This window comes from Mycetomoellerius zeteki, unplaced genomic scaffold, assembly GCF_001594055.1.
Source record: "Mycetomoellerius zeteki isolate Tzet28-1 unplaced genomic scaffold, Tzet1.0 scaffold234, whole genome shotgun sequence".
Lineage (NCBI taxonomy): Eukaryota > Metazoa > Arthropoda > Insecta > Hymenoptera > Formicidae > Mycetomoellerius > Mycetomoellerius zeteki.
Genome location: NW_017257210.1, coordinates 85786 through 99042, shown reverse-complemented (window position 1 = coordinate 99042; position 13257 = coordinate 85786). Strand labels below are relative to the sequence as shown.

The 13257-nt window shown below is 32.9% G+C and overlaps 2 protein-coding genes across 3 annotated transcripts; one reads left to right on the top strand and one right to left on the bottom strand.

The window, feature by feature from the left end:
* The first annotated feature begins 2453 nt into the window (after positions 1-2453).
* Positions 2454-8003, top strand: LOC108723434 (uncharacterized). Its single transcript, XM_018449211.1, has 6 exons — positions 2454-2680; positions 4944-5164; positions 5234-5586; positions 5689-6204; positions 6608-7156; positions 7274-8003. Exons 1-6 carry the CDS (start codon positions 2675-2677, stop codon positions 7606-7608), a joined length of 1980 nt encoding a protein of 659 aa, XP_018304713.1. The 5' UTR covers positions 2454-2674; the 3' UTR covers positions 7609-8003.
* A 162-nt stretch (positions 8004-8165) lies between these two features.
* LOC108723435 (methionine aminopeptidase 1) lies at positions 8166-12163 on the bottom strand. 2 transcript variants are annotated; one of them, XM_018449212.1, is made up of 6 exons: positions 11989-12163; positions 11221-11272; positions 10894-11132; positions 10490-10712; positions 8604-8879; positions 8166-8531 (listed from the first exon to the last, which is right to left on the bottom strand). In XM_018449212.1, the coding sequence occupies exons 1-6, from the start codon at positions 12097-12099 to the stop codon at positions 8299-8301; spliced, it is 1134 nt and encodes a 377-aa protein (XP_018304714.1). In that variant the 5' UTR covers positions 12100-12163; the 3' UTR covers positions 8166-8298. The 2 variants fall into 2 exon arrangements, with proteins under 2 accessions (XP_018304714.1, XP_018304715.1); XM_018449213.1 differs by lacking the exon at positions 11989-12163 and adding an exon at positions 11948-11969.
* Between the last annotated feature and the right edge of the window lie 1094 nt (positions 12164-13257).

The following is a 13257-nucleotide window of genomic DNA, read 5'->3' as shown; positions in this document are numbered from 1 at the left end:
CGCACGCACGCACGCACGCACGCACGCACATTATATATGTATATATTGTTATATTTGATGAATTTTGGTTAGCGCGTTGCAACTGGAGATGTTTTTATAACAGGGTTGAATAAGTTAACTTTTTTTAAAACTATGTTAAGTTAAAGTTATAACAGCTTTCAAAATTTAACTTAATTAAAATACAAGTTAGTCCATAACGAAATTAATTGAATTAAAAGTTAATTTAATAAAAAAAGTAATTGAAAATTTAAAAGTTAAATTTGGTCCGAACGAACAATCAAAAAAAAGAAAAAGAAAAAGTTTGATCATTTTACATAATTTTTCGTATTTTTCTTTTCTCACAGCATATTTATTAAAGAATCTAGTTATTTTTGTTCACAAGTAACGATTATACAATATGAAATTATTAAATTATATACTCATTATCCTCTCGCATTGTGAGGATTGACTTAAAAAAAAATTAATAAAAATTAATAGTTACCAATAAAATGTAACTAAATTATGTTAAAAAGTTAAGAGTCTAAAATGTAACTAACATAAGTTAAATTAAAATTAATTAACTTTTTAACTTGACTTTTATCTTTTTAACTTAGTACTACATATGGTTTATAATAACCGTTATGCTGTGTACCGTTGTAAATGCCATAAGCAGTACGTAAACGTATAATATAATGTATGTACATATATGCGTAGGTATCATGGTGGGAGTCTCTCTTCCACGCTGTATACATATCTACATATACATATACAGAGAAAGAATGATAGGGTTCACATGTATTTTGCTTCGCGTGTTATGATGATTAATTAGATTAAAACACGTGTATGAAATAATCGTATGTATCACGGGAATTAAATGTAATATAACCTCAATTTTTTTAACAATATAATGGAATAACGAGCGATGTAATTACATGTACGGAGAATGGGATGAGACAAGAAGTTCCGTTACACCAATAAGAGAAAAATGTAAAGATTTCTTTTTATATTTATAAAGCAATTTCATTTCGTCAATCTTACACATATCGTAATTGGCGTATTCTAGATTGTCTATAAATATAAATATAATATTTATATAAAATTTATATACTATATATTGATATATCAATAGGACATATACTATTGGTATTAGGCTTCATAGTACAGTAGGCTTCATTGATGCCTTCCGGATTGAAATTTATAATATCCTCTGATCGTACACATTATATCTATATACACTGTTAAAAAAAATTTGCTTCCGTTACAATGTAAGTGTTTTTACGTAAAAATGAATTTTTAGTGCAATAATGAAAATAAGAGGAATAATCTCCAATAGCCTTGATCTTGACAAATGTTATCCAGGACATGATCCTGAACAACATTCAAGGGGTTATTTTAGCCCTCAATCGGACAACTTGCGTAATACTAATGCCGACTGTACTGTAACTTTCGAGCCTTACAACTCGAAAAATACTTAATAAAAAAATATTTTATTATAGTGTTTTGAAAAACTCTCGAGCTAAGCTATAAGAAAATGTAATGAAAAATAGGGGGTTCCATTTAAAAAAATCGATGTGACCTTGACCTGGCCTTGGCGACACCACTCAAGGTCAAATCAATGGTACCTTCTTATGTCCTCCTCCGAATCATACAACTTTTGTTTGAAACATTTTTTCGCATCTACCATAGTTTTCGAGAAATCTTAATGTAATTATTTAAAATGGGACACCCTGTATATAGGTTACTGGATCACGCGTGGCAATTTAATTTACTGCGCGCATCAACGACTGCATTCCTAAGCGAGTCCGCCGGTATGGTACGAGAATATGGAGAGAAACGTTGCGAGAGCGTGACCAAATTATGCGTTCAATCAAATCGATTCACAGTCTCAAGAGTAAGAAACATATGGTATGGTAAGAAAGATTTTTTTCTGTGAAGATCATTTTTTTTGTATAATGTACGCGCGCGCGTGTACATTGCACAACCAAATATCTCGTATTAACAAATACGATCTCGAGAACAGTTTTTTTTCCCGTAATGTGTTTGCTAATTAAATTTAATTTATAATATATTTAAACTTTAAACTCTATCCAAGGATTTCTAATTTTCCTCTGATATTATTGCCAGTATAAATGTTAAATTTACAGTTAAATTTACAGTTAAATTTACAGTTAAATTTACAGCTTTCTCTTCTTTAAACATATATGTATTGTTGTAAAAACTTTTTGGCGATTGTAGTTTAATATGTATATTATACTTTAATATGCTGAATATATACTGAAAGAAAATAAAGTTTTCTTGACGAAAGAAATATTGTGTATTTAAATATCGTACAAAATTGTATATTAATAAAATCGTTATCCATCAAGTAGATAAACCTTGTTTTTTCCCCAATATCAATACCGGATATTATATTCCGAAGAAACTGTTGCGGATTGATAAGGTAGGAGGTAAGTTTTAGTCTTGGATAATACATTCGCCGGTTCGGAGTATAAATGAAGGACAATGACCTAATTGTGTGCAGAACGTGTTGTGTGCTTCTTCGGTGGTCAATCACCGTGCGTGTAATTCATACTTGATTATTTATAAGTGTAGAACTAAATTGTTTTTTTATCGAGATATATAAAAAAAAGTCGAACAATTTCTCACGGGAATGGTGTAGTTTTGTATGTCGCAGTCGATTAGATCGTAAATTATTATGAAGGTAAGATATATACACATATATACATATTTTGTGCAAAAATTAGACATGTTCATCGGAAGTACTTGTTGTGCTGTTACGTCATTTCTTTAGCGCATTATAAAAAATATTTACAAAAGATTCAACCTGTTAGAATATATACTATTGGACAATAAATTTGTCTTAATTATACGAAAGATCGAGCTTGATTGATATTATTACGGTAATATTTATTACCGTATATTGTGTGTAACAATGTGTGTAAAACGCAAATAATGCGAAGATAGCCGACATTCGATCAAAGTGGATCTTTATTGGTGCTTAATAATATTTTTGCTGATAATTTCTACATAGTTTCAACAAAATCATTCATCGTAGTCTTGAAACACAATCTATGAATTGAAATGGATTCAGATTTTCAGAAATACGCATTCGCGCGAATGTTAAAATAAATCCTTTTTCACTCCGAATGCATTTTTATTCATTTATTATAGGAATTGCATGGTACATCCCTGGTAGCAAGCTGACGTCAAAATAACATCTTTTGACGTTAAAATGACGGTCTTCGACGTCAAAATGACGATAAAATGACGACAAAATAATGTAGCTTGTTACCAGGGATATGTATGTACATACATTCCTATGCTTTTCAATCTAAAAATATCAGCTTTTTCTATCCATCGTGAATAGTGTAACTCCAATGCATTTAGAGTGAGTAGGAACTATGGTAGGAGCATGTTGGAGCATGTTGGAGCTTGCGACGCGAACAAACCTATAATGTTACAATCCGGAGACACGATACTGTCTCGGTATTAACAAGGGAAGTTTCACAACTATCCGGAACCGATTTGATTTTCCATGAAATATGTTGTAAAACACGAAAATCTAAGAGACACGTATTTTCGTGTTCTACAATATATTTCATGGAGAATTAAATCGGTTCCGGACAGTTGTGAAACTTACCTTATGAGTCAAATTGACAAACAATTTAATAATTGATAAAAATTGGTAGAGAGACACACCTATCATGGAATGTAGCGAAGACCAGTATTTAAAATTTTTTTTCTATTCAACTGGATTCAACTGTATTAAATTCAGTAAGACTGAAAAACTGCATTCCCTATTCAAAATTTTGAATTGAGCACTATTCACGATGGATAGAAAAAGCTGATATTTTTAGATTGAAAAGCATAGGAATGTATGTACATACATATCCCTGGTAACAAGCTACATTATTTTGTCGTCATTTTGTCGTCATTTTGACGTCGAAGGCCGTCATTTTAACGTCGAAAGATGTTATTTTTATATTTACTTCAGTTTCGGTTTATCTATTGCGTTTCGAGCTCGACAAATAAACGACGCGCAGTTAGCTTGAACTAGAAATTGTAAAATTCACACAAAAATATTATTAGGCACCAAGATTCATATTTTAATCGACTATGGCTTTATTCACTTATTCGATTAATCACATTATAAATTTCTCATAGAAAATTAACTCACCATTGATAAATATTACTATTTTCTCTTTATCTCTTTCTACTTTTCACTAACAGGTTTGTAACTGATCAACTTACGAATTTAAAAAATATAGAAATTTTTAAGTAATTATTGTTTGAAAAAGGCAAAGTCTTTATTTCGATCGATTTTTCAGCTACTATTATTTATAACAATTATTTTACACGTTGTTAATGGTATATGCTACATACACTTATCGTGCACATTGCCATAACATCTTTTTTCATCAGAAATTTTACGTTTCTCTTACGTTAATCCACGAAAGTGGATAAGAATTTAAGCTTTTTCAGCGATGCAATAGATTAGACGTGAAAAATCCGATATTAAATCATATACAATTAGATAATAAGTATTCAAGGACTCTGTAAATTTTCACATTTTCACGTACATTTTCTTTTCGCTTTTCGAGTTGACTATGCTCGCTTTTCTCGCCAACCTTAGTGTACCAATGTGGCACAATGTCCCACATTTGGTACACTAACTATTTGCGGTAATTTTCTCTTTGGTTTTACGGACACGCGTACATGTGTGTAGGTATATATGTACGTTTATTCGTGATACACGTACGGATGACACAGCCTAAAGAGCCTTATGCTATAAGTCTATAGTGATGCTGCAGTAAAGTAAAAATCGTTTCACTTTCACTTGCGTTTTGAAAATAATAGCTCTTAGTTTTCTCTCTTAGTCAATCTCTCTTAGTTTTCCTGTTGAAATTTTTCGGAGATAGCGAGATAGAGAATCAGTTCGATACGTTGTATAAACCAAATTGTAGACAACTAGTTGGATTTGCTGGCTCCTCGCCGTGTGTATCTGCCTTTCCGAAGCAAAGAATAAGATTAGAAGACCTTCATCTCCATCGTATGCTTCTACATTGATATTAAAAAAACCTTGGCCTATTAATCAAAGAATATCTATGGGAAACACCATTCATATTGGTGGTAGTCTGTCTCATCAGAGAGTACCTTACAAGCACGCCAATGTCGCCAATTATAGGTAAAAAGTTCTGAATTTGTGGGCATTTTCCTTTCTATTACATCACGATAATTTCATTCTCAATTTTAGAATTCGTCGGCCAATATATAACGTTTTGTCGACTAGCTGGAAGAATCAAGTTCCAATGCGAGCAATATCCCTGAATAACCGGCCAATTTTGTTACAACGTGCTTCCACTAAAGAATTATATTCTATAAACAAGGTACCGGAATACAGTCCGGAATACAGACCAGAGTTAGTAATTTTGCCACCTACTCATCGAGGAGGTATCGATGACAATAAAGGACCTATTCATACGATTCCGGCACCAAATTTAAGCCCAGCAGATAAGCCATACAATACGGCTACCAATTTGGAAGATACCGCGGATCACCGACCATATCGACCATCAAGCGACCTCAATTACCACATTCCTGTACAAAGTAAGTACTAATTTTTATTACATTACACAGCCATACTTATTTGAGCTGGATAAGATGTCGAGATAGAGATGATGACCATCGATGGATATTACTTTTGCACAGATCCTAGAAGAACCACTTTTGGATTAGCCACTGTTAGCGGTAGTTTATCATCGCAAGGAACAGTGACAAGCTCAATTCCGCCGCAACATCAATATGAAGTTACAGAAAGCAACGATGTAACTCCAAAGCAACAGCAAACAATTCAGTCGGCTATTTTTCAACCGCAGGATTTAGATACAACGAAGCTGTACTCAATTATAATTAACAATCCTCAGCCGCAATCCAAAGAGCTCTTTGCAAATCACCCAATGAACTCATTGTCAGATACGAGTGTCCTAGATTCGAATGTACAATTTGGCCAGTCAAACATGCCAATGCAAACGAATCTTCATAGTTCTCTACATGTCGGATTTCCTTCTACTGCAATTCCGCAGATACCGTACGCCATAGCGCAAAAGATACCAGCAGACCTTCACGTAGGCCATCCTGCTCCAGCAGGGCCACCATTATCAGTTCCGCAACTCTACAATTTGTTAAATAATTTTCCACCTAAACTTGCCGAACGATATACAACAGGTAAAGCATCTATTTGGAATACATTATATTTTAGGCCGATTTAGGAGGAAATCGTTGTATAGTAAACTGTTGTAGTAGTAGGAACTGTTACAGCGTAAGAAGTGAAAGTCAATTCTATTCGTAATAAAATATTCCTTCGGGCTGCTCAATTCTTTTAAAAGAATCGTAAAAGCGGTAATCGACTTTATCATTTCAGACATATTCACTTCGAAATATTGTTATTGAGGAAAAATTTCTAACAGCATATGATTGAAAAGAGATAAATTACGCACGCACGCACGCGCGCACACACGCGATTCTAACAATTATAATTATTAGAACTGTAGTTTCTTCCTTAGTAAACCGTACAAAAGAATACTGACATTAGAATAAAAGCTATTTGTCAAATTCTTATGATTATTAGATCAGCAATACATCCTTCAACAACAACTCGGCCAAATACCTGACCCAGATGCAGTAACTAGCTTCTCTCAACCACAAATGCATTCCTTCAATTATGATGAACAGACTGACCAGTTACTACAGCGGCGAGAGCAGCAAATTTTACCCGATCAAGATTACGCTTCTGAAAGTGTTACGGCAGATTATAATCTTGATTCAGAATCTTCCTTTGACATACGTAAACAAAATGATAATGTGCGCTCCAACGAAGAACTTACGTATTCTTTAGATGGGGCAAACGAACAATCTGAAAACAATATTGAATATGAAGAAATGACTCATAAAAGAAATCCGACCAAGTATTTCGATAAAGTGGCCGACGATAGTCCTATATCGACAAGATTCTATACGACACTTCCCAATAGGGAAACTGCTGAAAAATTAGCCGCACTGGCCGCTGCTGGTAACATCAACAGTCGTCTTATTGGCCAGCTCCGAAAACAACAGAAAAAAGATATGCAGAAAGATGAATCAATGCCGCTTAATCATAAGAACGATGATGATGATGATGATGATGATGATGATGACGATGATGATGATGATGATGATGCTGATGATAATGATGATGATGATGATGATGATGATGATGGTGGTGGTGGTGGTGGTAGTGATGATGATGATGATGATATAATAAATTATGACAAGTCTCACATCGATGATGATCAACAACAAAAATACAATCAATTGAAATCAAACCAGAATAATCAGCAGCATCACCGACGAAGTTATAAAGTGCAACATGATGAAAAGTTACCTCTACAAATTACAGTACCCGACGAAAGTGATTACGCTACAAGCGACAACAATCAAAGTGATGTAAAGAAAGACGATATAGATATCGAGTACGAGTATGAGAATGAAGATGGAGAAATTGAAGACATGCAATCGACTTTGCCCGATGTAAATACGACATCGCACGATAATGACTCTCATATTTTGTTTGGCAATCGTTTGCGTTCTTAGAAAGCTGGAAAACACAAATATTATCGAACGCACATACATATATTACATTAGTAATTGATGGGATTGCTAGAAAAAAGATAGTACAGTGTAATTAGTAGTAAGTTGTAATTAATAATTTATTTCAAATTATATTTATATCCGTGCGCCCGTATTAGAAGATATGTGTATGTACCATATATGTTGCGACGTATGTGTTTATTATCTCGTTGACAAACAAGCAGTGAAAACGATTGTAAAATTTTACTCATGTTGCCTTGAATGTTCACACATCATTGTTTGGCAAGGGCATATATGTATGCAACATATGTGTTACATATGTGTAATGGGTAAATCAATAACAATTTCGATATATACAACTTCAACTTCGAGATATACTTCACTCAAAGTACAAATTGTTAGTTTATGAAATGCATGTATCTTTAACTTTCTCTCGCCTGAGTGAGAACTTAATGAATTTTGAATTTATAGTGTTCAAAATTGTCATCAACTGGCAAATATATATAACAAATGCCTCTATGCAAAATTGGAAGGAAATTATATTATTTTTTATTTATTTCTTTATTATTATACATTTGCAAAAACAGAAAGTTAGTGTACTTAGTAAAATATACAAGACAACTTACATTAGATTCTTATCGATTGTTCGAATTTTGTTTTAAACATTATAAGAAAATAAAGAAGAAAACGTTACTACAAGTGATCTATAAACCATGGCCTACCGTCATTTGCAAGCCGTTTCGTGAGAATATCACAACCGGTCTCTGTTACTAGAAGCGTATGCTCAAATTGCGCTGACCATTGGCCGTCCAGTGTAACAGCAGTCCAATTGTCAGGCCATGTTTCGTCCTTCCATGTGCCTTGAGATATCATTGGCTCGATTGTGAAGCAGTGTCCAGGTTTCATAACACCTACTGCCTTATTTTCTAGATAATAAAGTTTATATGACTTTTTGATTGAAAGGACACATTTAACTTCACTTTGGGGAAGCTACTTACTAGCATAATGTGGTACATTTGGTGCGGTATGAAATAAACGATGGATTCCGTGACCACAATAGCTACGAACCACACTGAAGCCATGCGCTTGTGCATGCTTTTGTATGACATTACCAATCTCTCTGTATTTTTCACCAGGTTTCACAATGTCAATAGCTTTAGACAAGCATTCATATGTTACTTCTACTAACTTTTTTATTTCCGGTTTTACATTACCCACCAAAAAGGTCTCATTCAAATCTCCGTGAAAACCGTTGTGATATACGGTAACATCAACTGGAAAGAAGCAATAATTAGGTGATATCTTTGGTATGTTTAAGAGAAAGAAACTTTTCTTATATGATCAGGTTTGCCACAGAAAATAAATTTTCTTTAACTTTAGAAAGTTTTCCAGATAGCGGAAAATTTTCCATGACCAATATCAAATATGTAATCTTAAATTTTAACAACATTAAGAAAATGAATCGAGAAATATTCAACACAAATAAGTGCCACACAAAAGGAGGATTAAATATTATTCAGTCAAGGCGGTCTTAGTATATCTTAATAATATTTTTGTGTGAATTTTTATGATTTCCAATTCAAGCAAGCTGTGCACCGATTATTATTTGTCGGTGTTATAATATAGCCTTAAATTGAAGCTGTAAAATATGTAATATTACAAATTAAATTGACAAGCAATTTAATCAATAAACTGATTGATTGATCAATAAACTACGAGCAAGCGAGAGTAAATAACTGTGAGGTAATCTGTGTGCTGTAATTATAAAATTAATAAAATGTAAAATATAATTACAATTTCGTTATACTTGTGATATAACATTCAATCAAACATTTCGATGAACTAATTTCCAGGCATCGTCAGCGATATGTATTATTAAAAAGGTAAAAGGTTTAGAAACTCGCGTTCAAAACAAAATAAGTTCCCCAAATGTAGTGGGTAACGTCTCTTCTATAATTACTACAGTTTGAGGAGTACGACCGTTTATTAGTTTCCAATCTAAGTGAATTCTAGAGCATCAAGAAAAACGATGATTATTTACTAAAATTTAAATTAGCTGTAACGTTCAATCGAATATTGCGCCACACATTTATAAAATGTAACGAAATTGTAAACATACTTAATATTTTATAATTATAATTTTCTAATTAATTTCTAATACTGATCTCTACACAGTTATTTATTTTCACTTGCTTTTATGTATGATTATAATGTTTGAATTTTGAGAGTCCATTAGTAGTTAATTTATTGTTGAAATAATTTAATGCTACTGATGCTAATAAGTATAATAGATATAAATAAGTTGACATTGATCTAAACATGCAAAAAGTAGTAGTGAAAAAACAAAAAAATAGAGGAGCTCCTGCACACAATACGTGGAAACTTTTGTGTTTATTGTGTGATAAAAAGGGAAGTCAATAAACTTCCAAATCTTATAGAGAAACGGTGTTGCAAACAAAAAATAGGGTGCTTTCCAGTAAGGACACAGTCAGACACTGTGTAACACAGTGAATCGTTTCAGTCTTGTTTAACATAGGCAAACAATAAGAATGTAATGATTCACTGTATTACACTGTGTCTGACTGTGTCCTTGCTGGAAAGCACCCATGAACAAGAGAGCATCTCAAAAGTGTCTCTTTGTAATGTCTCTCAGTAATATGTAAAAAATGATTTATTAAGAGTACAGTTTTTCCATATTTTGACTATAAAAGTTAGATATATTTACAAAATTATAAATACTCTTTAAAGTAAGAGCATTTAAGAGAATTGTGAGAAAAAGCTCAAAATTCTAAGTTGTTTTATATTTTTTCCCCGACCTTTCCAGATTTTCTAGGTCTGTGACAACCCTGGTGGCATTATGATATAATATTGACAAATTATTTACCATTACAAATGTTGCCATCTTGCAAGGGTCTGGTATCAGGTATACCGTGGCAAATTACTTCATTGACAGAAGTACAACAGCTAGCAGGAAACTGATAATAATTTAATGGCGATGGATAACAATCTCTTTCAATACAAGCTTCATGTACCACTCTATCAATTTCAGACGTTGTAACACCAACGTCACATGTCTTTGCAGCTTCATCCAAGACTTCTCGACCAAGCTATGCAAAATTCAATTTGGAATATGTTAAAAAACAAAAAAAAAAAGAAAATCCAGAGACATCGATCAGTCTATGAGAATCTCAACAATATTACTCCCTCCCTTTCCCTCTCTCTTTTTTTCTTTCTCTCTTTGTGTTGCATCCATGTTATTCCAGCACAGCGAGTACATATATACTGTACCTTGCATGCAACTCTCATGCCTTCGACTTCTTCATCATCAAGAATTTTTATTTGGCCAGAACCTTTTACAGCTTGCTCACTGAGTGGTATCCCAGCTGGATGTAAGGCATAATCTGGTCGAACGATACTCTCAGGAACCTCTCTACGTTGTTCTTTTTTGTATGGCCGTAATTTTCCAGTATAATTGTAAGTAGGCCAAGGATTATAAGTGTCAGACATTTTATTTCCATTTTCTCCTTCTAATGCACAAATGTATTACACTTAATGAGTAATACATTTCACAAAAAATCATAGAGTTAATAAATGATATACACACAAAATACTTACTTGCCAATTGATGAATAACTTTATGCATTTTCCAACTACCTTTGAAACAATTCTGAAAATTAGAATGCTACGTTAAGTGTGTGATTAATTTAATAAACAGTTTTTATTAGAAAAAATGTAACACTATACTTTATAAAGTGATAAAAGCATTAATCACCATTACAGTTAAATGTAAAATCAGATCAGAAATAAAAGTAAAAATAAAAATAATACTAATAATTTCATAGGTGCATGCATTTTTTTCAGATATTTGATAAAAATTCAAGTCATTTATGAATAGTGTAATAATAACTCGCCGGTTCGCATAAAGGAACCACGGCAGTATCTCGCGCCATGCTTAGTGCTGAGACACTACCATGTCTCCAGATTTTCTCTTGTGAAAGATCCAAGTAGAATCATGTTTCACTATTCTCGCCAATTACGTATAAAAAATGTTAAGTGGAGAAATTATATATATTATCCATTGCGATAGCAACAACTAAAATCAACAAGAATTCTAGAATATAAGGTAATAAATACTAGGTAATACTAGGTATAATAAATCAATGATTAACTTTGCGAATCTCTTAATGGAAGTTGACTAATAAAGATTTCGGGAATCGCTAAAAAACTTTAAAAACATTAGATCCTCATTTTAATTAATATCGCGGTTGATATTAATTTAATACACGCTATAAATTCGTGACGGAAGAAGATTAAATTGAGAAAGCGAAATAACTAATTTAACCTAATAAAATGGAGTAACGTGTAACGGAGTAAGTGTCTTACTTGGCTACAGAAATATGAACCCTGAATGCCGATTTTTAAGCAAGTCGGACATTGCAAACTCGCAACGGCGTTACACCCGGGTGTTTCGCACATTCCAAGTGCTATCGACATTGTTAAATTTAATTTTTCTACTGTCGTATGTATGTATACGTAATGTATGGCAACGTCGCGTACGTACAATCAACAATCGTGCATGTACACATGTACAGTCGCATACGTAACACATTGTCACCAGGGGATCGATTCTGGTTGTGTTCCGATAGCTGTGTCGAAAATTTTCTTTTTAGTTACAAAGTTGGTAGCGCTGTAATTAACATAGCTGTCCGTCACAGTATATACAGTAGCGCAACTCTCACGATTTCACCGTGGATAAAAAATGAACTGCACATGCGCGAGCGAGGTATGTAACCAATCAGGGCACTGATATTCCATCTCGCTTCTTCTCTTTGTTGTCGCTGTCTGTCTGCACCGTTGAGATGTCCATATAAGGGATTTATATAGCCATTTAACGGAAAGTGACAGGAGTATGTATTATATGAGAAATAATAAAGTGATACGTGTGATAAAGTAATTAAGTGATTAAGTGATGTGTTTAGTTATAAGTAAATATTCAGTGAATACTTATAATTAAAAAAGTTTAGTGTTCAATAAAGTGCTTAGACTCGACGTATCTAGGAAAAGCAGAAAAAACCAGATAAAGGTCGAATTTCTTTACGGAGAATAGTTTATCTGTACAAAAATTATACAGATTTTCGATTTTCTTGAAGCACTTTGATCTTAGCTTTGTGTTGCAGATATTATTTTGAAAGAACATCATAAAGGATGGAAAAGAGGTTAGCCCAGAAATCAAACGGATGGTGTGTTGTCAAGGAATGTAATAAAAATAATGTGGAAAAACGACACTTGTTTCGGTTTCCAAAGGAACGTGACAGGTACAATTTCATTTTGTTTATTATTTTCTAAAACACATGAATTTATAATATATTCGATACATATGCACATATATATTTACATTATTTCATGTTTCTAAATTTCTATATACATGTATATACATATATATATATATTAGATTTATATTTATGTGTATTATTTTTATTTATAATTACAATACAAATATAATATTTACAGATGCAATAGATACATGCGTGTGAAAGATTGGATTTGGAAGCAATGGGTGCAGAATATGCCCATCGTAATTATCGAGTGTGCCACTTACATTTTGAAGAAAAGTGGTACAATATAAGTAAGACTAGAGCTCATCTTCATCCA

What these genes read in the sequence shown, in the direction of transcription:
- LOC108723435 (XM_018449212.1), bottom strand. Translation starts at nt 12,099, where the DNA reads ATGTCGATAGCACTTGGAATGTGCGAAACACCCGGGTGTAACGCCGTT. An exon ending in GTTCATATTTCTGTAGCCAA is followed by an intron (nt 11,273 to 11,988) that starts GTAAGACACTTA and finishes TCTAATTTTCAG; the next exon opens with AATTGTTTCAAAGGTAGTTG. An exon ending in AAATGTACCACATTATGCTA is followed by an intron (nt 8,532 to 8,603) that starts GTAAGTAGCTTC and finishes TTTATTATCTAG; the next exon opens with AAAATAAGGCAGTAGGTGTT.
- LOC108723434 (XM_018449211.1), top strand. An exon ending in TTACCACATTCCTGTACAAA is followed by an intron (nt 5,587 to 5,688) that starts GTAAGTACTAAT and finishes ACTTTTGCACAG; the next exon opens with ATCCTAGAAGAACCACTTTT. An exon ending in TGCCGAACGATATACAACAG is followed by an intron (nt 6,205 to 6,607) that starts GTAAAGCATCTA and finishes TATGATTATTAG; the next exon opens with ATCAGCAATACATCCTTCAA.